Here is a 26218-nt window from a genome sequence, read left to right as displayed (position 1 = left end):
ATATAATTCTATTTAACACATATACAGATTGGTATAACTCTTAATCAGTATCTCATTGAAATTAATACCAGGATGGTGAAGTAGATTGAGTGATCATAGCAAACTAAAAGAACCTTAATAGGTCAAAAGTTTATGCTTTTCTTTTGAGAAGAACCTATGAAAAACTCCTCACAAAAATCTATAGTGGATCATGAAAAAATTGACACAATGCTATGTATTTGGAATTTGTCTTTTAAAAAATTCTGGTTACTTAAAAAAAAGAAAGAAAAACAAAAAAGGAAATAAAAAAGAGGGAGGGAGAACAATAAATTTTTTAAAGCTTTAGGTAACGAGAAAATAATCCATTCTTCATAATTATGAAAACATCCAAATTCCAAATGTCTTAATCTGTCCCTTATACTCTCATCATAAAAATAATTATAAAGGTATAAAATATCCCATTTCAACATAGCCCAGCCCCCCCCCCCCCCCCCCCCAAAAAATACTTTTTGAGTATTTTGAGTATCTCAAAATACTCAAAAAGTATTTTGAGATAGAAGTGTATCTCATAGAAGTGAGATACACTTCTATCTCAAAATACTTTTTCATTGCTTTTCTTTCAGTCTTATTCTGGACTAAATGTATCCACATGTTGAGCAACTCTGGAAAATGTTATAAATTTACACTCCTCTTTCAAGTGAAGACAAGCTCCAAGGCTCTTTTACCCCCATGAATCACAGTGGAAAAGCCTGCTAACCTCTGTTACCTCTTCTGCTACCCAGTCTCTCCATCTGCTCACTTAAATGCCCACAAACAAAGGTTTCCTTGCTTCTACCAAATAGTTTTGGGGTAAACATCCTGTTTTTTCTCCCACAGGGATTTGTTGTAAAATCAGGTGTTGAAAATAAGTGTAGGAATCTATTTTTAACTATGAATGAGTAATAGTCTAGATGCCTACTAAACACACTCTGTTTCTTAGAGGGTTCTGACATGCCAGCTTTGAAATTTACAAAAAAAATCAAGTCCTCTTACACTGAACCTCCAAAATCTGAAAAGGACGTTATGGCCATACTTGAAAATTTGGTGCTTTGCATTTATATCTGTTTTTACCTATTCAAGGAAAAGGGGTGACTCTTGATTCTGGCACTTGCAAATCACATGTTGATATAACAGGCTAATATAATTGCAAGCTGAATCAAGTTGGTCCTTTTAGAGCTTTTAGAGGGGTTTGAGTACATAGAAGTACGAAACACACTCTCTCCTGCCTTCCCAGAACATCATTCCTTGCATTGCTATTGCTGTATGCACATGCATTGCCTCTTAAGGAAGAGAGGTGAGGGGAAAGTTCTCTGTGGTGTATCCCTTTGCTTCACTGAGTAAGAAACGCTGTGGACTGAAGTCTGATTCCTTTCCAGAGCTATAGAGCAAGAGAAGGAATGGAATATCCAACCCAAACAGAAGGCTAATATATCCAAATTCATGTGCTGGCTTAGTTATAATCTTCCCTGGTGGAGTAGATAATGCTGGAAAACTGCCTCCACCACCACTAGACTCCTGGGTTTATGGAGTTTTGAAAGACATGTCTCAGTCCTTTTCAACAAGTTTTTACAAACACTGGAGAACCAGGCATATGATGGTTATTTTTCACGTCTACATCTTCTCAGGAACAAAATAAAAATCTCAACACTAGTATAGAGATGGGTCTGAGGCTGAATCCAATTGCAGACCACTGATTAAAGTCAAATCCAGACAGAACAAGTTTCAGGTGAGGACAAGGAGAAGCAGCTGGATGAATAAGCAGACAAGAGGTATCATTAGTAACTGTGTTTTTCTGGTAGAACAGAGTCCTCCATGACAAAAGTAATTTTTCATCTGTAAGATGATGATGTATTTTACAAGTTGGTCTGACACAGGCACAAAACTCAGCAATAGTCTAACCTCCCAAAACTCAGCACTGTCAAAAGTTCATGTAACTCTTTACTCATCTTGCCATCTCACAGATCAATGAATACCAAGGCATCCATTTATCTTATAAACAAAATTCTAAGCCTTAATTCTATACACTCCACTAAAATGCTTCTCCCTTTGGACAGAGGTTGCATTAACAAATGTGTACCAAATTTTATTAATTTTTATCTGTATGCTACTGGAAGACAACAGGGACTATGTCAACGAGGAGAGTGTAAAATCTTGTCAGTGAGAAAGCCACTGGGAGTCATATTGTTATTTAGAGGGAATTCAATAGGCTAGTGGTGGATTACCTTTGTTGGTAGGATTTTCAGGAAGAGCACCTCTCCATACATCCAGAACTTAATATCCTGCTCCATCGCAGCAGAAGGCAAGTTGCCAACTTGCATGGCTGCAGAGATAATCTCCCAAAAGGGTAATTAAAATTGAAAAATCTGTCTGAATCTTATAACTGCCTGAAACTCAGCAGTATCCACTTCGGTGTTCCAATCATTTTGGCCTCAATATGTCCAACTACAACTTAATCACAGAATACTTTGTGTAGATATGTAAGAAGACAAACTACAGTGGTATTATGAGTACTGCCAGAAAAGAAAGTCATAGGAAAGAAATGGGGGAGTGAAAGAAGGGAGGAAGGAGATCAAATAAGAAGAGAAGCAGAAATTGTAATGAATTTGATGACAGCACACTGTACAAACCACAATTACTTGGAGTGTATACAAAGGACAGGCTTTGCTTTTCTCCATCCTTGGCTGTGATCTGCTTGCCATTTTTGCCAATGAGCGAGCAGTCCATGTGCCTTTTGGGCAAATATGGAGTCCAGAGTTTGTTCTCTGCCCTGTGAACTGCAGTTTCACAGCACGCCACAGTTACTGACCCTGCCAGGAATTCCTGCCATGAGTCCTGCACTTCTCCTACATGGACTGCAATTCCTCTGTGTCTGCAAAGGCAGGCTGATAAGAGTGCGAGACAGACATACCACTGGCATCTCAATCACGCTAACAAAACTATTCCTCATCTTTAATCCTGTAGCCTCGAGCATACTCTCCTGGCAATGATCACTGTGAAACTTGGATGCTGCCCTTTCTAAGGGGACCAGGTTTCTGTCTCCTTTCCTTGTCCCTGACATAGGCAAGGGCTGTCCTCTCTACTGTCTCCTGTGAAGGCTTTCATTACCGCCTCCAACTCCTTCATGAGGAGCTTGCAGTGCTTTTATATGATAGGGGCTCAAACTCCCTTTCTCTTATCTTCTGTCCAAAAGGACTTCATCACCATTTCCTTGTCTCCTCTCATACCCTAAAAGGGTACAGCTTTCCTTATTTTCCTGTATCAGCATTGTTCCCACAGAGAGACAGTTTTTCTTCTGATCTCTTCCTGGTTTTTCTCCTCGTGTCATAAAATTACAGCATGGAACACATTGAATAGAGTATCTGTTTTACAGATTCACAAGAGACTGTGTAGACATACATGATTTATATGGCCATCAAACCCACTGAAAGTTATCAAAGTAAACAGCAAAATAAACAAATGAAGCTAATTTCCAAACTGAAGCCCACATAAACCCTCAAGACATAACAACTCTAGTGTTTCAGGGTTTATACTGATCTCTAACTAACCAAGTTAGGATGAGACCTGGAGCAGAGGGCAGATAATCTCATGTCTGCTAATACTAAGATTCTGCACTTCCTTCTGTCTTTTAAATTTCAAAGGTGGGATACTGAACCAAATTGATTCGGTCTTTCATCCCACCAGCGTTTCATTGCTCTGAAGAGATGCTTTGGATTTCTTGTTTATCTCAGTTTTTTTTTCTGGGATCATCAAACTCCAGCGTTTACCTTTGCCTTCCTCCCCCAGCCCTTCCCATCTCCTCTAATCTCTACTATATTAGTCTGAGTGGCTGGATAGGTCTCAGCCTCCATCTGGGGGGGATTAAACTTAATTCATCCTCTTAATTCAGCAACAATTTCCACACCAAATCCTCTTCCTAGCTTTGCCTTCGCCCGTGCAGTTGGCTAGCATTTCAGCCCCATACCTTCGGGGTTAGAAAAAAAAGGTTAGAAACCCGTGTCAAATGCCGCAGCTCCCTGGGGAGGGCAGCACCGGAGTTGGGGTCCCTCAGGGCAGGGGTCCCCGCTGAGGAAAGGGTGGCACACTGCCCCATGGTGCCCAGGGGTGGCCCCTGAGCGCTCTCCCCGCGGGCAGGGCCGGCTGCCGAGTGGCCCCGCCGGCACGGGGGTCTCCCGGCAGGGGACGCCGCCACCCCTCCGGCGGGGCTGGGTCTGCCGAGCCGGGGCGGCGGCGGCCCGCGGGGGAGGTGCCGAGCCGTGCCCCGCGCCGGGCGGCCGTAATCCCATCAAAGGGCCGGACCCAGCCTCCTCCCCCCTTCCCTCCGTCCCTCCCCGTCCCTGCCCGGCGCGCATCCGAGCCCCGCTGTCCGCTCCGCGCCGGCCCCGGCTCCGCTCCGCACCGGCTGCCGCCCGGAGGGGACGTGCGGCGCCGGCGGCGCCCCTCGCCCGCGGCCACCGGCCCCAGCTCCCCGCTCGGCCGGGGGGACTCGGCGCACATGGAGGCGCCGGGCGGCTGTCACCGCCGCTGCCTCGCCCTGGTGCTGCTCCTGGCTTCGTGCATCGGGTGTGCGGCCACGCCGCGCAGGAACATCCCCCGCCGGCAAGGTAGGACGGGCGGCAGCGCCAGACGACGGGTGCCCGCCCCGCGACACGCTTACACCGGCCAAGTTCCGCGTCCCTCTAACACTGGGGCTGTCCCGGGTCGGGCACAGGCGGCGGCGGAGCCGGGCGGCAGCCCTCGGTGGGCAGCGGGTCCCTGAGGTCCCTGGGGGGGGCTGGGGTCGGGCCGCCGCCGCCCCGGTCCCCGAGCGCGCCTGGGAGCTCCGGGAGCCCGGCGGGGCCGCCGCCGCTCCTCGCCCTACCCCGCGGGCTCCTGCCGCCCTCTCAAGGGAAAGAGAGGATGTCCAGGCACTGGCAGGGACCCCTGAAGTTGCGGGGTCGTGTATGACTAGTTTTCTCCCACGTCTTACTCCGAGTGCCGGTGGGATCTCTCGATTTACAGACCAGGACCAGACTGCAGCTACTGCGGAAGAAATCGGCAAAAAAATTGTCCATTTTCCCCCGGATCCCGTTACCTGCGGTACGGCGTGAGCAGTTAGAAGCCAGGTGAACCTCTAAGCCAGTCAGAGGTGACCTGTCGGGCAGGCTGTTCCGTGGCTGCGACATTTCTATGTGCGGCAGTGCACACACAGACACAGAGTAGTGAATGTGAAAGAAAAATTACTAGAGAAGAAATGATTTTGTCTCAGAAACGTAGCTATAGTGTACCAAGCATGATGTGGTGTGCCTTCTGGTCCCGTTCCTGGCTGAGTGCTGTCTGTGTCCTGTGGGAGAGTTCCCACAGCTGTCGGCGGCAGGTTTGCAATGCTGATCAAGGGGGTCCTGCACGGTCCTTAGAGGCTGAAAGTTAAAACCCTGAGTCTGTTAAAACCCTTTTACAGTCTGCAACATATGAAACAGTAAGGTAAAACGTAAACAATGAGACGAGACACAGTGCACGGTGAAGTCTGACGTTCTGTATACTTTACAAACTGCGGTGCTAAGAGAAGATAACTGCGCCCAGGACTGTCTCTAACACTGGGACTATCCTGGAGTCTTTGTGACCGACTCTTATCACTGAGTTCACTGAGATCAGTTCAATTGAAAATACAGAAAGTTTAGTAAGTTCTGCCTCGTCTCATGAAGAGTTTGCAGCTTCAGATCCCTTTTGTATCTATCCCACAGTACTGAAAGATTTTTATTGCTGGTTTTTAGAATCACTATTGTGCTTTTTCTTGCTCATTTGAGAAGAAAACAAATGCCTGTACAGTTGGAAACTTAATACTTAAATACAGCCTGAGCTTAAAACCCTTACTGGACAGATGGCTAATTTTGCTAGTCTGACCTTGTCTCTTAGGGATCTAGTCCCATGATCCTTGGTTGTCATAATAGCCACCATTAAGTACCAGAGGAAATTAGGCAGACAGTCATTGTGAATGAGATGATTAGTAGCTTGCATTAAGAATACTGGATATGTGAAGTTGGGGAGGCAAATGTATAAATATTTTTAAATATTCTTTGACTGTAACATACTTGTTGCTTGTTTCCTCTAGTCACAGCAAAATAGCAGACCTGGGGAAAATGTACTTCTGTGCATTAAATTAAAACAGTTTAAACCTTGGAAACTAATTGTAATGTTGTGAAGGAAATTAATTAATATGTTAGTATTGTGTTTACCGTACTTTTGTAAGCACACATTTTATGTTAATTTTCTATAACACGCGTCAGATTCACTGACTGATTCAATCATTCCTTTCTTGCTTCTTTTTGCTGTATAAGAAGTAATGAGTTTCATGGGGCAAAATTTTTTCAAAATCTACAAACATTTGAAAATGTACTTGTAGCAAGATTCAAAGAGGGGAATTCCCCTTTTCAGTAGATATCTATCTATCTATCTATCTATCTATCTATCTATCTATCTATCTATCTATCTATCCATCCATCCATCCATCCATCTATCCATCTATCCATCATCTATCCATCTTTCTAATTTTATATATATATATAATTTAACTCCCATCTGCGTTTTGCAGGGAGTGTTGGAATTGAGGACTGCCAAGAATCCCATGACTGGGTCCTTACTATGAAATGTTGCTCTCAAAACACTCAGGACAGGTGAAGTTTCAGGTAGCTGGAACATCTCTGCCTTGTTCTGCAGCATATCACATGCTGGGTGGTTAACAGTAGAAAAGAACTATCTTTTACTCACACATCCAAAATGACACATTCAGTGAGCAAAGAAGAGACAAGATAGTAAAAAGTTCTTTAGGATTTTTTTTTTCTTTCATTTTGTCCTTTTAATAGTGATAGAAGATAGATTGTACAGGAATTTTAACTGAGATGAAAGCAAGAGGTTATATCAAGAGAGAAGTCATAAAACCAGTTGATCTTCAATAACAGAAGCTGACTTGGAGATCCTGTGCATCAAAAGAAAAAAATGGTAAAATGGATCTCCATTCTTCCCAAGTTTCAGTTCAAGGTTTAGCTTACGAAGATCAGTTTTGTAATCCCAAGAAAGCAGCTAAGTCAGAAATCTGTTTGTGAAGTTAAAAATATATAGTAAAATGCCCCCAAAAGCAACTTCTTAAATTAATCTTCAAGGTAAAAGGCTGTTATACTCAAATACAAGACATTCTGATGACTGCTAAAATCATTTGAACATTTATTTACAGTTACATAATACTTTTTCTGGAGACAAGGAAACGGGATGACAGACTCTTTGGGAAGGGCTTAAAACAAATCCTTAGACACCGTGTGGTGAATAGTATAGCTGGGAACAGATTAGCCTGGGATTCTCTATATCTTGTATTCCCAGAAGCTGGCACTCATGCTGCTGCTTTCACATTGTTTTCTTGCTTTTGCCTTCTGCAAAGACACAGGTTTTGCCATCTCTGTTTCAAGTTTCAACTGGTTGAAACTGGTTGAAGAATAGGGAGTGTGAAACTAGCTCCCAATGTGTTACTCTGCTACTAATATAAACACAGTATTTAATTTTAATGGTTGTCTGATTTTAGGGGAAAGAGTTAACCCATCCTGGGTGTTCATAGAATAAAGTTGTTGCACTGTATTGCATTGTGCTTCTTTAGTAACAGTGTAAAATTCCAACGCCCTGTAGAATAATAAGATGGGTAAGTTGGTCTGCATGGAGAATAAAAATAATCATATCTGATGCTTAGGAATGCTTCTTCTTTTATAAATATATTATGTTTGCCAGCTAATATAAATAAAGAATTTGGCTTGTATCTCTTTCCCAGATGTCCATAGCAGTAGACATCACCGGCTTTCTGTGTAAGTGCTGGAGGAATCATACCAGTTAAAGTCTGAAGACTTTACAAGAGAGTAGCACTCAATATCAGGGCCAGAGTTTCAAAAGGGTACAGATCCTTGGTCAGCATTAAAGTAAATGACTTTTTTTTTCCAAAGGATTTGGTGCTGGGATACTTGAATTCTTTAGAAAATCTGACTATAATAAGAGCTGCTACATAAAGAACACTTCTGAAAGTCTAGCCGTATTTATGTATCAAAAAACTCAGCAGTCTTTGGGAAAGAAGGTGCTTATTTGAGTTTTTAAATATTAAAGTTTTTTGGAACAATAGGCTGAATTCTTATTCACTGTCATAATAAATCCCACACATAAAGTGTGCAAGGGTAAGGTTGATTTGCTGCTGGATGTGAAGTGTCTGAGAAGAGGAATGACTCTGAAGCTGAATGATTCCTAATGTGAGGGATGTAGAGCTGTCAGAGACACTGCATATCTGTGAGCTAGAACTAATAAAGATGTGAATAATTTATTTGAGGGAAGATTAGTATCATCCTCTTAGAGTTTCAAAAATGTCTGATGTCTTCAACACCAATAGAATCAAACACTAATTATATATGTATTTGTTGTTTTTCACCTTCAGATGTAAGTTGCATCACAACATTATGTGACATTCTCCTTTTGATTGGACTTGCTCTTGTACCTCAGGGGTCCATGGTAATACTTTCTGATAATACTTTCCAGGGCAGCAGTAAGAATGCAGTGAATTGGTCCACTTGAGCATGTTACTCTCTGTGTCACTGTTACTCATTTTGAAGTATGTTTCCTCACTTTAGTTAGTCTCACTTGCAGCAAAATATCTTGTGCCCTTTCCACCATGAAATTGCTATCTTTGTCTGTACAAGGAAACTTTCAGTAAATGTTTTTCATTTGCACCTTTTTGCCAATGCCACTGTCTGAAATGACTATTCAGACTTCCACCAATGTTCAGAAACGTAAAATTAGCCAAGACATTCTATACCACATGCTGGGGCTGAGTGATGCTTCGGAGAGGAAGAGTTGTTTTGGAGTTAGGGCACTAGAGTGATCCTTCGGAAATCTTTCTGCCTTGAGGCTGTCACAGACTGTCTTCAATGGCTTGCCACTCCTTCACAGGAAAAGATTTCATTTTTAAAAATGGGATCAGAATGTTTTTGTGCTTTTATCCTTTTCCTGACATGCCACTTTAAACAGTGGTAAGACTCCTATAGGGTGCTCATCACAGCTGTACCCCAATTTTAGTCAATGCTTCCAGGAAACAGTGATAATATGTAGGTGATTTTCATGGTGTTCTGGTGTGCCTTGCAAAAAAAAAAAAAAAAAAAAATCATCTTTTTCTCTCAGTGACACTGGACTAGACACAGCACTGTGTACTGTTTGCCGTTCATTAGAAGTAAACGCATTCAACAATTACACTCATCTTAAACTTAATGGCAGGGATTCTGAATGTCACCCAAAAAATATCCTGAGGAACAGAACAGTACCTTGTTTTCTTAAACCAGAAAATTTCAGTGCATGATTTCTCTTCAGTGCCCCTCAAACTCATTGATTAACTGAGAGTACACTTGGAAGCTTGTAACTCCTCATATCATGCCTATACTGGAACTCAAAGTTTTGCATGTTTCTATTTATGCTCTTCTAATGTATGTTTTTGCGCTTTTAATGCTCTTTTATATTGAAAATAAAATTAATTTAAAAAAAAGGTGCCTATCATTGCTTCATGTCTTCAAAACAGTCCTGATTGGACCTTTTCACTTCTCCATCACAAGGAAATGAAACTCTAAAATGCTTGTAGAAAACTTTTCATATTAAAAAGTCATTAAAGGATATTAAAGATATCTGTAATGTAAGCAAACAGCCATGAATGGGTCTTTGCAGAATTTATTATCTCATTATTGAGTGTATAGCTGGCTGCCATATTTATCTATGAATGTGTGATGGTGGTCTATGATCACATAACAAAAGACTTCCTAAATCACAGGGACACAGGAGATTGTGTTAGATGTCTGATCTTGAATGAAATTTCTTAATTGTTTTCTGTGCAAACCAATGATCTATCAAAAAAAAAATCCCACAAACCAAACAAATCCCCAAACCTGTTCTTCATTACTAATTCCAGCTGAAAGGAAATACTTTTGGGTAAGACTAGGCAAAATTTGATTTCCTTTTATTTTTACTTTTAGTGAAGATGCTTACACATGACAATCAAATGAGTTACTTCATATAAAATGACCATCCAAACCACAGCAAAATATCAACATTACTTTTTCAAACATTTCAGAGCCACTGAGCTGAGAACAAGCACACCAGAATTCATCTTTGAAACTAACTGCTTCAGGAGGGCATAAGCCACTGAAAATTGAGGGCTTAGGGGGAAAGCTTCAGCAGAACCAGGTACCTAACTCAAACCTAGATAATGATACACTGTGTGATGATCCATAAAACTTTGCAGGTGAGAGGTGTATATTGTGAAATACACTGAGTTCCATGCCAATTCTTCTGTTGAACGTAGGGTAGCTAAACCCAGGAGTAAAGATTACTGTTGAGGAAAGTCCCACAGAATATTGGCCTCTGATGAAAAGGAATCCACAAAATATTTATAAAGGGAGGCATTTCTTCATAAAGGAGGGGACAGTTATATGATTGTCAGCAAAAGGGAAAAACCTTTTCTTCTCTTGGGTTGGATCCCTGCAGGTTGATAGCCAAAATGCATTGGCTTTCTTTTCTTAAAAAGATGTCTCACTCAAGGATCACCAAAGTTATACTGGACAATTTTTCAGAGCTAGGAAATATAAACCATATTCAGTTACTAACATCTGAACATGGCTTTCTGAGTGTATCCCGAAGTAGTGATAGGATGTCTTTCCCCTTATATATGTTAACCTTACAGTTAATGAACACTTTTTATATAACTGTGCAGATAGCAGTTGTGTCAAGAACAGTTCTTCTGAGAGGCAGACACGGAGTGGTTCTGAGTTCCCCACATCCTCAGAGGATAGTCAGTCCAGTATTATTTGCACAGAAAGATCTCTGATGCTGGAAGAATCCCAGCACAGATTATCCTTCACACCTCTCTCAATTTTAAAAGTAGTTTGAAATTTCTGGCATCTATGAAAATGATGGTATATATCAATAAATATCAGTATTGATATTGCAACTTGCAAAATTGTTTTTCTAAAACGATGGGAAATGAGTGTCCTATGAGTTTTGATCATACTTCTTTCAAATACAAAAATCATTCTGATCTTTCTGCTGTGCCAGAGGTATTGTTGCACATACAAAGTTTTAAATCAAGACTGGCTTTGTGTTGCTGGGCTCAAAAATCTTCTGATAAAAAATCCTAAGGGCAAAAATTATACAGTATTTCACTCAAGTTTAATTGCTTTTATGCATGAAAAAAATTCAACTAGAATATCATTCTAGGAAAAAAGAAGCCAAACTATGAACAAAACCTGTCAAACTGTAGATGATGGAAAGTACGTGTCTAGGACCAAAATTTTTGTGGTTTAATTAGAGATTGCAGAAGCCAGAATCTGTTCCTTGGAACTGAAATGTGAGGTCTTTCATATTCTGCTTTGTAGACAATTACAGGAGAAGGTAACATGTTTCCAAAAATAAGCAGGCATTTTATGAAGATGACTGTTTACAGAGATGTTGGCATTGCAGCTGATACTCCAGCCATGCATGGATTGATGTCCTGCTGGCATTTTTAGTTCCTGTTCCCATTTCATGACGTTCTCGTTCCCATGTGAACCTGTGGTGTGCAGGTTGTTAATGTTCCCATCTTAATTGATCAGTCACAATGTCAGAGCTGAACTTTGCAGCCAAGAACTGTTTCTCTGTTCATGTGCAAAAGGACTCACTCAGTAGGGTGAGATGGGAGGCTTTGAGCTCTCCCTTACCCCTGCAGAGCTATAGGGTCATAGGATGGAAGAAGAAACCTGCAGAAGCAATTCTCTCAGGGACTTCTGGACAAAGAACAAGATGGCACTTAAAATGGGTTTAAAGGGGGGAAAAAAACAAGCAGTTTGGACCAGCTGATGCCAAGGGCATGGTTTGCATGAGGTTTGGGACAAAGGGTTGGACTCTACAGGCTGCAGAAGAGAGTGTGCCAGTGAAGCAGGGAATGCCTTGAGAGGATTAGGGATCATTGGATACTAACTGTGTGGACATTGTAGCTGTGACTGGGTCATGTGCTGTTTTCTCCCCTATGTATTTGTTCTTTATGCTGTGATATATTTCCGTGTCTCAGTGTCTCTTGCACCAAAGAGGGTTTTGTCCTTCCCTGTAACTCTCATATCCTGCTGCTTGTTACTGGTTCTTTGAATGCACAGGCCATGTCCCACACTAAATCAGTGCAGGAATTCAGGTTTAAAAAAGACAGTTATTTCAGTCACTTAGTAGAGACAATGAATTTCTTCTGGTTTTACTGATAGTGCTGGTGAATAGAGAGACTTGCTGACTGCAGAAGGTATTGAAATGATCTCATTTCTTATAGAGGAACTGAGTTACGGAAAAAAAATCCTGCTGAGAAGATTTTCTTTGGAAGTAAAATACTTGTGGGAATCATACAAATGTATATACATGATGGAACAGTGATGAAGATGGAGGTAGGCTTTTCTCTGGTGTCCTGAGACAGAGCTGGAGGCAATGGACACAAAGGGAAAGCAGGAAATTCCCTTTAAAATGAGCAAATATTTTTTTACTGTGAGGGTGACTGAAAATTCAGCCTGAGAGGTTGTGGAGTCTCTGCCCTTGGAGTTATTCAAACCTCTTTATGGAAAGTGTTGGGCAACCTTGTGCAGCTGAGCCTGCTCTGAGCAGGGGTTTGGACTAGGTGATCTCCAAACATGCTTTCCAGCCTCAGTGCCTCTATGATTTTGCAGAGTGTCGCAAGGATCTCCTGAAAACATCTGTTTCAGCTCTCAGGTTTAGCTTTGAGCTATTCTCCACCCTGTCATGGACTGAAAATGCCAACCAACCAACACCATCCAAGCTACTCTGCTTTCTACAGAGAAATGAGTGTTTTCTGGTGTTGTGATCTGTACAAAGTGTTTGATGTGAGGTAGCTACACTTTGTGTTGTGTAGTTCTATGAGGCCTGTGCCAGAACCTCAGGGATAACCAATCCACACTCTGATTTTTGTGATATTTTCTTGGGTGGGACCAGATCATTTGTGTCCATGAATAATGAGCTTCAAAACAATTTCTCAGGACTAGAAGGATTGTGGGGACTCAATCATGCATGTTGTGTCCTCCTCCTGCACACTTGTTTCCTGTCACACAGTCAGCTTAGTCTTCTTTAATCTTTTTGAATGTGTATATGTAATGCATGTGTGATTGTCTGATTGTAATTTTTTTTCTCTCTGACCATTTTTTAGGAAGCTCCCCTTTAATTATTTTCTTGTACCAAGTAATATGTTTCTTCAAGAGCTCTTTTGCTCTGGGTTTCAACAAGAAAGAAATGTGTAGTAGGTGAAGTGAACCGATTAAGGTACATCAAGGTGATGTGAGCAATTTTCAACTATTCAACTTTTCAACTATTGTGAGCAATTTTGTCATGGGTTCCACTGAGTTAATAAGATTTGGATCGCAAACACCTGAAAAATAAGTGATATTAATTGATGTGAAAATAAATTTTCAAGTTATTTATTTGGTGTGTTTACAATTTCACAGACCTTTTTGCTTTATGGAGTGCCATGGTTTGTGAAGCTCTTCCTGTATTTGTGCTTTCTAGTACCTCAGATGAGACAAAAGAGGTTGGAGGAGATGCCAGGGTATGCTACTGGCATGCTGGTTCCTAAGCAGCCTGTCCCACTGATTACTAAAATCTATTACACAGACAGGGTCATGTACCCTTGCTTGATTTCAGGTACCTTCTGGCACTCAAGTTAAATCTCTTAGGCACATTTTTTCGAAGTTATTTGAAAACTGCTGAAGCAGCTGATGAGAAGGCAGGTGTGGCAGGGCAGGCAGTGTACTGGCAGCAGGCAGGGCTAGCTGCAGCCTGCCAGTCACTAGACACATCCACAGGGACAAGGCAGGTTGGAGCCCAGACAGGAAATCCCAAGCCAGGAAAAATGTTACATTCAAGCAGTCTGTAGGCTGGAGAAGAGAGAAGTGAGCCTCAGTGCTGTCCCTTCTTCAAGAACAGGAACCTGGTCTCTGCAGACCAAGGTGCTGCAGAGATAGCAGGAATTAGGATAGCCATGCCCCAGCACTGGGGCAAAGCATGAGCCTGGTTTCAGAGGAGTGACTGCTAGATTTTGATTCAGACTTTCAGAAATGCACTGGAAGTTATGCAAGTAGAGTGTCTTGGTGGAGGTTTTTACAGGCATCTATACTTCATTTCCTCTGGAAGTGGAAAATGCTTCCATTAGGTGAAATATTTCACCAAGTTATCTGGGTGCAGGTAGAGGTTATGCACATATGCACTTGTCTGAATCAAACCAGCCTCTGACCAGTAATTATTAAAAACATAAGCCTGTAAGAGTTGCCTAGAAATTGCCTGGTGTGCTCAATTTTGCCTGTTGCAAGTCAGATAGATACAGACTAGACCTTTGCTCAGAGGTATGATGTCCCCTGCTTTTTATAACCTCAGCACCAGGAATTCTCCAAAAGTGTGTCCAGGGCACAACCATCCATAGCTAGAAATTTTAATATATATCTCTCCAATAAGTTTTTTAAAAAAGTAGTTACTGCTTTTCCTTTTCACTCCTGGAAGTCACTATTGCCCTGTGCAGAGCTCCCCTCCTCTCTCCTTCCCTTTGCTGCAGGTGGAGACTTTCTGGGAGCAGAGCCTTGCTCCAGGAAGGAGTGTAAGGAGAGAACTTCCCCTTGCTGCCTTTCTCCTCAGGGATCTGCAGGGCCAAGGTACAGCAGGAAAAGCCACGACAAAGTCACCAGTGACATGTTTGCTCTTAATGGGATTCATGGTGTTGCACTGTAGCTTAAGTTCTGAGCTTTGTTGCCTTCATTCCCCTTCCCTGGGCTATTAAAATCCCAGTGACTGTCACCTCAGATGTCCCTGGGGCAGATAACAGATGCTATATAAGTATCAGCAAAACATCACATGAGTCCAAGCCTGTTATTTATTAAAATGCTGAGATATTTTTTTTCCTTCATTGTGGTTTCTATTGCAGTATTTTTAAAGGACTAATGAAGGTCAGGTTAGTCTCTCCAAAGATTTTTTCACTGTGGTTTGAATCAAAAACCATGGTGCCTCTCTAGGGCTATGTTACCTTCCATCTCTGCTGCAGTATCTGATGCAGTGGTAGGTGATTCATTCAGAGAAACTACAATCAGGATTTTTGGTGCATGGATGTTGCTGCTCCGGGTGCAGAACCAGGACAGGCTGGTTGAGATTTTCCAGTTTCAAGTCCTTGTCCTTTGTAGTTGTGGCTGCGAAATTCTTGCTCTCTTATGTACTGCTGCTGGGCAGTGGGAGCTGGAAGAGGCTTCAAAGAAATTTAAAGATGGCATATTTTTTTAATTTAGAATTTCCTGACCTTTTCAGTTTGTCATGTTGTCTTCCTTCCACTGTGGTGTTTGCATAACTTTTGGTCTGTAAAATGAAGGAAGCAAAAGACCTTATCACTGTTTATTGTTTAATAAATAAGAATTTCACCAATATTTCAGTGAGTGAATAGGCTGTTCTACACTTTGTTTCACCTCTTGGAATGGACAAGCTTTTTTCCCTCAAAAGCAGCTATTACAATGTTAAAACACTTTTCTAATAAAATTCATGGTGAGTTCGTTTGTGAATTGGTGAACACAAATAATGTTTCAAACAGAAAAAATTCAGAGGTATTTCTGGAAACTGTTTTTTTTTTTTTTTTTCCCTGAAAACTTCAATTTAGAATTAGTTTGAATAGGTTTTCTTGAGCTTTTTCCCCCCTATTTTCTTACACTGTATCATGTTAGTAGTGAAAACTGGCATTTCATCAACAAATTTCACTTGTTTCATGGGACACAAGTGGGAGACACTTCAACCTGGAAAATAGGGAGCTCTTCCATCAGTACATCCTAGCTGTTACTCACAGAGATTTAGAAGTAAAATAGTGAAATGCTTACCTTCGTTCCTTTACTTCTGCTCTCTTGTTAGGTGTAGTACAGAAAATGTAGTATAAAGATTTTGCTTTTCCAGACTAAAAACTCAAAAAGATGAAATTAACCCTCTGTTTCATCTTAAATATGTTACTGTATTATTGCATGTGGATTGTATCAGTGAATTATTTGCATATTGTTTCAGAAGAGACATTTCTGCTGGTGGGTTCAGTGATGAATGGCAAGGAGCATCCAGTGGTACATAGAATCATAGAATGGTGGAATGTTATGCGGTTGAAGGGACCTTAAAGATCATCTAATCCTGATCTCCTTGCCACAGGGACACCTCCCACTAGGCTGGGTTGCTCAAGGACTTATCTTACCTGTACATGAACATTGCCAAGATTTGGGCATCCACAACCTCTCTGGGAAACCTGTGACAGTGCCTCACCACCCTCGAAGCAAAGAATTTAATCTCTTCATTGCAGTAAAGGTTAACAACACTAATTGACCCAGAATGGGTGCCATTCCCAGGAGGCACACATTCTATCCTCTGGCCACCCTGATGGTAGCCCATGGGCGTTTAATATATGGGTAGAGGCTGTTGTATGTAGCAGTGAGAGCCACACTGGAAGTGACATTTGTATTGATGGCATGAGCATTTTCACCATTTTTGAGTTGTTCTGTGAAGCAAAAATTTAAATCATGGTCATTATTTTGAAATGGAAAAAATTTATTCCATCTCAGGGAGAGTGCTTATGTATTCTTCAGCTTACTTGGAGAACTTGTTTGGTGACTTCTTCACTGGTTTGGTGGTTTTTGCATATTTTTAGAAGTACAGAGCCAAAGACATGTATAAAAGGGAAGGAAAGTAGCTGTAAGCAGAAAAGTAAACACAACATGGTCAACTCAACATTGTTTATCTATGGATAAATCCTCATTAAGTTCTTGTGTTTGATATACTTTCACAATGTATAGTCAAAATATATGTGAGAGTGCTCCTACTTGATTAATAGCTTCTTTGCATGGCACGGGGGTCATTGCTTCCACTACCATAAAAGCATTTTGGACAATATCAAACTGTCTGTGCCTGATAGGCCAGAAAGGAGGATGACTGTGTTTGTACAAGATGTGTTTATTGTTTATATAAATTGGCTCCTTGTTCTTTGTGATCAGAGCCAATCTCCATGCCTTCTTAGGTATTCACTGGACCCAACTGCAGAGGACTCTGGCAGGGTGATCATCACTCAGGCAGATCTTCAGAACATGTACAAGTAGTGGATATGTCTCACCCCCCTTGTCTGCAGATTCCCAGTCCACAGGGTGTGGAGGGGAGGAGGTTCTGTTATGGTTTTGCACTGTACGTGGTGCTACCAGATTTACAGAGGTTTCCTGCTGAGTTTTGAGAAGAGTACTTCTGACCCCAGTTGCAGGAGAAACTACAAATACCCCAAGAGCTTTACCCTTGAAAACTTCATTATTTTTAATAGTCTAAACATGACATTTGACGTAAAGACATAAATATTTAGATCATATTCAATATCTGTTTTTACTGCGCCTAATACATGATGCTCTGTAAAATCATGCAAAATACATTAAGTTCACATTTATCTCAAAATGACTTGTCAGTAGAGCAGTGACGTGTGCTGCAGCAGTTGTGATCAGCTGACAAACCACTTTGATACGGTTGTTCAAAAGCCATGACATCTCCTGCAACTCAATGCCATAAACAATGCTTGTGTCAGATCCTGCCGTCACTTTGCCATGGCTGCAAAAGGAAAGTTCAGTCCAGAAATTGACATTTTTTACTTTCTGCCAGGTTGTGTGAAACTCTGACAGCCAGAAGTGACTCTGAATCCCCAGGTGCACATCACTGAGCTGTCAGGCTGGGAGCAGTGACAGCAGAGGACTGTGGGACTGCCATGCTGCATGAGATACTCCTCTCTTTCTTGCCCTCTAGCCTCCCCAGGAAATAACTCTGTGTATGGGTCACAGCTGCCACTGGCTTTCTTTTTCCTCTGGTCTGGGCATGAGGCAGCAGGTCCCCAGCAGCCTGAGTGCCATGTGCCTGCCTGTCTGTCGGCTTTGTCATGGGGAGGGCAGGATGCAGTGATGTGGTGAGAGCTGGCCATCACCTGAGGCTGCTTGCCAAGACAGTGCTAGGGCTGATGGTGCTTATGCCTGGTTCCCAAGCAAGTATCCAGCCATATCCCTGTTGTGTTAGGGGAATTCCCTAACTTCTAGGGAGAACTAAACAGGAAGGATAAAAACATAGGCCTCTCTGGCTCCTTGCTCTTGTTTTCCCTGACTGAGTCCAGGCAAAACTTAGCTTTGTATTTACTCCACAGTGACAATTTATAGGCCAGTGTAACTGAGGTCACTGTTTGGCTCTCTGTGTCTCTTTCATCATCTGCAACCTAGAGATAGTAGTGTTTTCTAGGGCTGAGTGAATAATTCATTATGTGGCTCCTTATTAAACAGATGTTGTCTCTCTGTTTGTAGGTAGTCTGCAAATGGATTCCATTTTGTTCAAATTTATTTGTTGTTCCAAATTATTCACCAAATACTTTCAGTAAATAATGTTATTGGCCTATAATGCATTCAGAATATGAATTTGAAGCCTGCCTTACATGACTATTTGTCATTGCTGGTTAAAATTTGTTGTTTAGGCAACTATGCCTTCCAGCAAACTTGTCTCATAGAGCTTCTCCAGAAAGTAATACAAGGATGCTATGAATATGTTAAGAGTGAATGTTTAGGGGGTATTCTTTCCTCCTTATTACTAATGCAGCTGAAATGCTAATTTGCTTTATTGGGTGTTGTGAAGATTGGAAAGCTGTTTTCTGAATGTGAAATGCTTCTTAAGTGGACACTGATACCCCAGCCCTGGCTGCTCATCCCTGCCACTCTTTTAGGTAGCAGGTGGTGTATGGTACCATACACTCAGCAACTGCTGAGCGCAGGGCAGGGCAGAAGGTGAGCATAGGAGGTGGTATGTGCTGTGTTTGGAGCCCCTGGAACCAGCAGGAAACCATAGGACTAAGTCCATGCTAATGAAGAAAATGTGCGAGGGCCCAGGGAACATGGCATAGTTTGCCTGTCTGCCACACAGTTGGGATTCCCTTCCCCAGAGATGTCCATACTGACTTACAGATGTGCTGTGTGGGCTGTGCTGTCTTCCAGACCATTCCTGGGAGACCTTCCCAGTAGTCTGAATCTGTGCCACAGACTGTACAAGCAGCATGAATGTGTGAATGACCCTGTCTTTGGGTCCTGATTAGTACCCAGCATTTCAGGAACACATTTAAAAGCCTACAAGTTGCTCAATGGCATTGCTTGAAGCACTGGGTGCTCCTAAGATAAGCAACAGCTTGCCCACTGAGGAAATGTCCTTCTTTGCTCTCCCTCTCCTGCTGTTCCACTGCTACCTTGGAAGGCAGAAGTAGAGAGGGAAAAGGGGCACACAAGTCCAATCTGAGTAGTGGTCTTTGTTTGATAGTTTGGAATAATGGCAGCACAGACCTGTTCTTCAAAGACATACATGCCAGGAAGCTAAAGGAGAAGGGTTTTGTCCTATGGCTCCTTATACAACACCATTTTGTTTTTTAGCAGATAGGCTGGGGCCTCCTCTGGATATTCTGTTGGATTCACTGAACTGCACAGCGTTCAGCGTGCAATGGAAGATGCCAAAGCAGCACGCGAGCACCATCACAGGGTACACGGTAAGTGATGCTCTCTGCTGCTGCCTGGCCTCAGACTGCACACACTGAAACCAGTGGGACAGCTCCTTCTCCTGACAAACAGTGACACTGCCCAGAAAGTGGCCAGGGGACAGTGGGATTGAGTGGATTGAGCTGTAACCTTGAAAAACAAGCTCCTTGCGTTTTGGAAACAAGCTATGATGGGAATTTGGGTTGGATACCACGGGCCTGCAGTGGATATGGATTGCTTTTCTGTTGCGGTTTTCCTGTAGGGCTCTCAGTGCTCTCTGCAGCTGATAAAACAGTAAGGTAGAGCAGAGCGAGTTGATATTACACTGTGCAAGTGAGGGCCATGCAGGTCCTTTGACTTGTACTTCCATCCTGAGGATTACTTCAGTAGGAATATCTAAGCCTCTAAAATTTCCCAGAGTGGCAGCAGGTACAAGGTAAGGAGCGTTTCATGGAGTCTCTTCCTGGATTGGCACTGTACTGTGTAGAATCCCTGGTAACCCACCTACAGCCATAAATACCAAAAGGATGCTGTTTTATTTCCCCCTACCTCAGAAGTCAGTTTCTGTTAAAGAAGCTGAATGATTTTCTTGTTGTAATCAGCAATTTTATAAAGAAATCTCTGACCCCCATCAACCCTCTGCCATGTTACCTTCTGCCTATAGGGCAAAACAGGAGGGCAAGGCTAAACTGGTTACTGTATTTCAGTGTGCAAGAAGAACAATGAACACTAACATGCCATTCATTCATTTTTGTTAGGTATTTCTTCAACAGGTATTCCATGGCAATGAGACTCACTCCCAGAATGGAAGTTAGTTAGTGGGAAATTAGCACCAAAGATGGGAGATGTTGACTAGAATGTGTTGCTTTCCCCTTCGACAAAAACAACAGAAAGAAATGAAAAGCAGTTTTTCTTATTAGTATTTTCTATGGATGGATTTGAAATTTCCTGGAATAAAAATACCCAAAATTCAGTGCTTTGTAAAAAAGTGGGAAGGAGAATATTACTGAGTACCTTATCAATAATGTACACTAAAAGAATGAGAAAAATACTGCAGTAGGTATTTCTGGTACGCATGCTTCTTTATCCCACAGTCTTGTCAATGACACCAGAGCAGCCCAGCTGCAGAGTTCATTTTATTGTTATGAAAGAGCTATGGACTATAGTGGTCAAAAACTCCAAAAAGCACTTGCTGTGGCCAGGACCTGCCTCAGCTGGGCTCTGTGTGTGGCTGGGTCCACCGTTCTCTGCAAAAACAGAGGTGCAGGGAGTAAGGAACTTAAGTCGTAAACACTTTCCACCCCTCATGCATGCAGATCAAGCATCTGAGCTCCACTTCCTTTTTTAGGCCTTGAGCTGGTGTGTGGCATGTTAATAAAACCAATAACAAGCAGCATCTATAGTGTTGTACTCAAAATGTCTTCACTGTAGTATCTTGCCCCTCTGGCATCTCTGGGTCTCTGTGCACAGGAAAGCAGATTGTCTGTCTCATCAGTCTCCAGTACATGGCAACAGACATGGAGAGATGTTTTGTGGTAGAGCAATTTTTATAATGTCATAATCACATAATGTAAACATCTGCCTTACTTGAAGTAAGGTGTCTGTGTTGTGCAGGCTAGTCCCACAACTCTTCAGCTGTCCACGTTAACCACAGACAAATCATGCACAATTAAAATTATCAGCTCAGGCCTGAGCTACAAACACTACAACTGTGTTTCACGTTGGGTAAGTATATTCACTGTGTGATGGTGTCCGTTGGTCACACTGAAAAATTCCAGCAAATATGTAAGGAATATTAAAGTACTTCAGCTTTTCCTGCATTTGAAAGGGCAGGGGATCATGGGCTCAAATTCTGTTGTCAGTGTGAGAATGATGCACTGGTGCACTCTTTCTCAAGTTATTCTGAAACACTGAGTTATTGCTTTAACTTGTTTGGCTGTATCTTCTTCCCCAGGTTTTTTACTCAGAAGTTGAAGGTGACAAAGCAGTCAAACAGCTCTCACATGATGTTCCCCTTAGTTTGGATATGATTAGCATGGTGAGTATTTCTTTTCATCAACAATCAGAGCACTGGAGCAGAACAAGCAAGTGGAAACTTGCAACTGTCTCCTTGTTATAGTTTTGTGAAATATGGTGAGGATCCAAGCCCCAAATCTGCTCTGGGTGTTGAGAAAAAGGAAATCACAATGTTTTTGTGTTTGTGTGATGCACTTTTTCTCCTTCTTGTCAGACCATTTTATCATGTGAAACTACTGGGACTTGCTCTCAGCTTCCTAGTACTGGCCTTTGACATCTACTAAAATAGAACCTTTAATCTTAAATGCGTGCATTTTCACACATGGAAGGGGTGGAATTGCATGAGTCTATGCACAGTTGGAGAGAGCTGCAGTTACACTGTATGTGTATTGCAGTGTCTGACACAGCTGTGTGAATTAACACACACTGTTGTTGCTTCTGTGTGAGACTGTGGCCTCCTGAAACATGGCCACTTCAGTTGCAGTTCTGCAAGTTCATGTTCTAGAAGATTTTCCCAGCTGCTGGTGTTTATTTTGTTATTGAAAGGACTACTTTTTCTCATTGCTCTCCATTTTTTTAAAGTAATTTTTTTTCTTTTATATCTTCCTTGCATTCTTGCTTCAGGGTTTTTTTTCCTTTTGTCCCTTCTCTTTCCTCCTTCGTTTTTTCTGCCCTACTTCCTCACTAGAAACATGAGTGAGGAGGATGCTCAGGTTTCCTGCAGGTTTCCATCACTCTGGTTGTCAATTCTGACTTCTGCAGGATACCAGGATCACAGTGAATAAAACAATATTGCCGTCATGATATATTGTTTCTTTATTCATGCATTATTTTCTCCCTTCTTAGTTTTATCCTTGTATTCCTCTCTCACCTTTTTTGTTTCTTAAGAACTATTCTCGCTAGTTCCAAGAAAGATCAAACAGCACTGTTCTGTTTTTTTTTTTTTATCTTAATCCTAGAAGCAGTTCTTAATACTGGGAGAGAAGAGTGTATCCCAGTACTCATGCTGATGACTAACAGCCACACAGACTGTAATACGCTGCAGGATTGGTCTTGTTTTAATTCCCTGACCCATTATTTATGGGGTTTTGCTATCACTTTTTATTATGTTAGTTCTTAACAAGTCCTATTTTCTTTTTCCCAGGGTCAACTTGAAGGACAAGCAATTTTTGTAAGTATGGCTTCACATGAAATTTGGTCACAGATATGATTTAAAATAAGATTTAATGCTTCTGACTTGGTCTCTCCACAAAAGTCAATCTCAAATGTTGATTCTGTGTAGCACTTATACATGATCTTTTGTGGTCAAAATGTAGCAGATAGTAGCCTCAAAAAGCTCAAAATCCAGGGCTGGGCAAGGTGTAAGCAAAGTAGCTCCCCTTTTAGCCATGGATAAACCTTTTTCGCAGTCATCAGACGTATTTATGGATGTCTTGTTTTGATGGAGTAAATTTGTGTAAAAAATTAAGTACATCCAGGCAGTGAGGATTTAGAAGTGATGGGGACAGTCAAGTAGTCAGACAGACAGTAAAAGCGAAGAACAAAGTCTGGCAGTTGGAGAGGAGATGATGAGGGAAAAAACCTGAGCCAGTCCAGAGAGAGCCAAGAAGGAGGAGGAGGAGCACAGGAAGAGGCCAGCCTTGCAACGCCCAGGAGGAAGGAGTGGGAGACTAGCTACTAGTCTAAAACAAGTTTGAAAGAAATACCAATGCTCTTAATGGCTTTGCAGCTGGTGAATTAATCAGATTGATTATTTCCAGTCCTGCACTCAGTCCAGTCTGCTTCCTGTGAGCAGTAAACAGGTTGGATGTATTGTGAGCAGGAAGCAATTGAGAGGTACTCGGGCTTGGATAGGAGAAGGACAGCAATTGCAGTGTTTAACTGAAATCCTGAGCATCAACAGCCTCTTGCAAATTTTTGTTTTCTGAGAGCTGTTTTAGGAACAGAGAAATCTCACACAGCTGGTGGAGCTCACAGAGCTTTGTGGTCTGAAATAAGGGAAGTTTGGTTGGACTACAGGAGGCTGAGTCCTCAGGATGCACTTGAACCAGGACTATGTGGTTCAATCCTAGCTAAACTGAGTTTGGATTATGGCATTGCAGAGTTGAGGTTCCATGCTGGGCACTTTTTTTTTCTGCTTGATAAAAATAACACTTCTGATGGGTACTTGTGGAGAAGTATGAATGGCTGGGATTAATCAGCTCCCAGCTGTCATTAATCCTCCAGGAAGTGGTGTTCTGGATGCAATGCTTTCTGTTGTATTCATACCAAGCTCAATAGAAAATCTGCAATAGTTTTGTGGTTAAGTCTGCATAGTTAATGTTTCCATCACTAAGGCTCCTCTCCTGGTGCTGGGTATGACCCTACTGCTTTCTTGGAGGCTTCTCAGGGCCACGTGGGACTGCTGTAGAAAGAGCTGATTTGCACTGCCTGTTTCTGTGCATGTGTATGTTCATGTGTCTGTGTGTTAGCAAAGTGGATAATGTATTATTGTGTATTACATCATCATAAAGTAGAGAATATGTAAATGACAGCTGCCAGGAGAAGTGCAGATGCAGTACCATTTAGTACAGGCAGTTGTTCTAACTGGATATAATATTCAGGAACTCCAGCACACATGGCTAAAAACCAAGAAAAATAATAAAAATTAGTATACTTTAAAGGTGGGAGGTCTTAGGTTGGGCACAGAGCCCTGTCAGGCACTGCTCCCTGTCAAATCGCTGAACATACCAGTACAAAATGGGAAGTGACCAGCTGAGACCAGTAGTTCAGGGAAGGAATTGTCGTCAGGGGAGAGAGTGTCATTAAAACCAGCTCAGTTCCTGCAGCTGTTCTGTAATCCAGGGTTTGATGGTTTTTTGGATTAAAACAAAAATGAAAACAGACATTCTTCTGAAAAACAATTTGTAATCCTGGTTTCTGTGAGGCAGTTTATTGAGACTCACAAACAGTTTCAACACACTTGTAGGGAAGGCAAGCTGTATGGCAGGGCAGAGAGAGATACATGGGATAATCTAAGTGAATTTGGCTCCTGTACCACAGAAAAGGCATCACATTGCCTCACCCCATTCAACAATGTGAGATTATAATGAGAATACCAAATGTCATTTTTCACGATTTTAGCAAGAGAGTTGCGCAAGAAAAGAAAGTGAGGCTGGTGACTATTGAAGCATCATCAGCAATTCATTACTGAGTTTGGAGCATCAAGCTTCAAAATATAGGGCTAATCTGAGTGGAGGCGGGGACTACAAAAATGATGGGTAGAGCTCTTCTACATACTACCTAAATTCATTATCTGTGAGCTCACTCTGTCTCTTCTGAGAGGGACAGAACTTGGATTTAAGACCTGTCTTCTAAATATAAGGCAAAAAAGAAATTAAATACGTACTCCCAGGCTGCTGGACAGTGGGGCACAAGTTTCTTTTCCAGGATCTGATTTGAAAGTGTTCCTGGTGTGAGGTGGGTATTCCCTGGCATTGCCATAGGTCAGGGTAGCTTGATGGTGTTCTGAATTTTTACTTATTTACTGATGTCCTGACCATTGAAGATTGGATGTTTGGTCACAGAGATACCCACTCTGTGTTCCAGGGCTGTGTTCGTGTGATCTGGCACTGCCAGAAAGAGGCAGGTAGACGTGTGTGTAAGGCATGAGTGCACCTTGCTGAGATTTTGAGGGCACACACGTTGAACTTGTTGAATACCGTAGTAGGTATTTGTAGGGCTTTGATCTTGATTGGCCAGGCACTCAATGAGATTCCCTCTATTTAGTTTATTATAGACTGGAGTCTGAAGGTGATAATCTGAGGCACGTACATGAATATCCAAGTCTCTCCAAGGGCCAAGTTCCTCAATAGTGTCAAAATAATAAGACAGATAATGAAGGATTTTTCCTTGTAAGCATGAGTGTAATTAAGAGGAATACTGGCAGGAAAAAATGCACATAGTTTAAGGGCAAACAGACTGTATGTATGGCATGGAGGATAGAAAGGCAGGAGCAGGGGCATCTGTTCTGTCACCAGGTGGAGGTACAGGGTTTTCAGCAACTGGCTTCTCAGATCACATTGTAAAAGACCTCAGTCCCCTCAGCTATGAGACCGAAAGACCCAGATTTGTCTTTCAGAGTGAGTGTTCTCACTGCCTCTCTCTGGACAGTTACTATTCCAGCGCTGTTATAATCTCAGACTTGTTCAGATCATTCAAGCAGATCAAGAGTGAATGGTGGAAAAACAAGATAGTGGTCAGGTGGTCCATGTTAACAGGAAATCAGTGTTGGAGCTCCAAAACCACGTCCAGAGAAATGACAGATGGCAGGGTGTTGCTGAACAATGTTGTAGTAATAATGTAAGTTCCCCAAAGAGTTGAGAGGAAGTGTTTTTTTTCCAAAGACAATCAAAAGGAAATTTCGCAGTTAATAAAATTTTGGGATTGTTTACTATTTTAATGCAACTGGAAGTGCAGATTTAAGTCTGTTCCAACATGAAGAAAAAAGAGAGCTCTGCATTTTCAAATTCACTGTGACTAATGTGTTTAATATCAGAGAATGAAAACCAGAAGAATAATAGCTGTAAAACAGGGGTTTTTGTAAGTTCTTATTT

At 41.9% G+C, this 26218-nt stretch overlaps 1 protein-coding gene across 2 annotated transcripts in view; it reads left to right on the top strand.

The window, feature by feature from the left end:
* The first annotated feature begins 4224 nt into the window (after positions 1-4224).
* Positions 4225-26218, top strand: part of EGFLAM (EGF like, fibronectin type III and laminin G domains) — a 73809-nt gene continuing 51815 nt past the window's right edge. The window contains exons 1-4 of one of the 2 annotated variants that reach the window (XM_058826956.1): positions 4225-4619; positions 19506-19618; positions 21562-21645; positions 22768-22794. In XM_058826956.1, coding sequence (XP_058682939.1) covers positions 4511-4619; positions 19506-19618; positions 21562-21645; positions 22768-22794 — 333 coding nt within the window. In that variant the 5' untranslated portion in view covers positions 4225-4510. The remainder of the gene's footprint in view (positions 4620-19505; positions 19619-21561; positions 21646-22767; positions 22795-26218) is intronic. The other variant, XM_058826955.1, reaches the window with a different exon arrangement.

This window comes from Poecile atricapillus, chromosome Z (genome assembly GCF_030490865.1).
Source record: "Poecile atricapillus isolate bPoeAtr1 chromosome Z, bPoeAtr1.hap1, whole genome shotgun sequence".
Lineage (NCBI taxonomy): Eukaryota > Metazoa > Chordata > Aves > Passeriformes > Paridae > Poecile > Poecile atricapillus.
The sequence above is the reverse complement of the archived record's forward strand: the minus strand, read 5'-3'. Positions and strand labels throughout refer to the sequence as shown.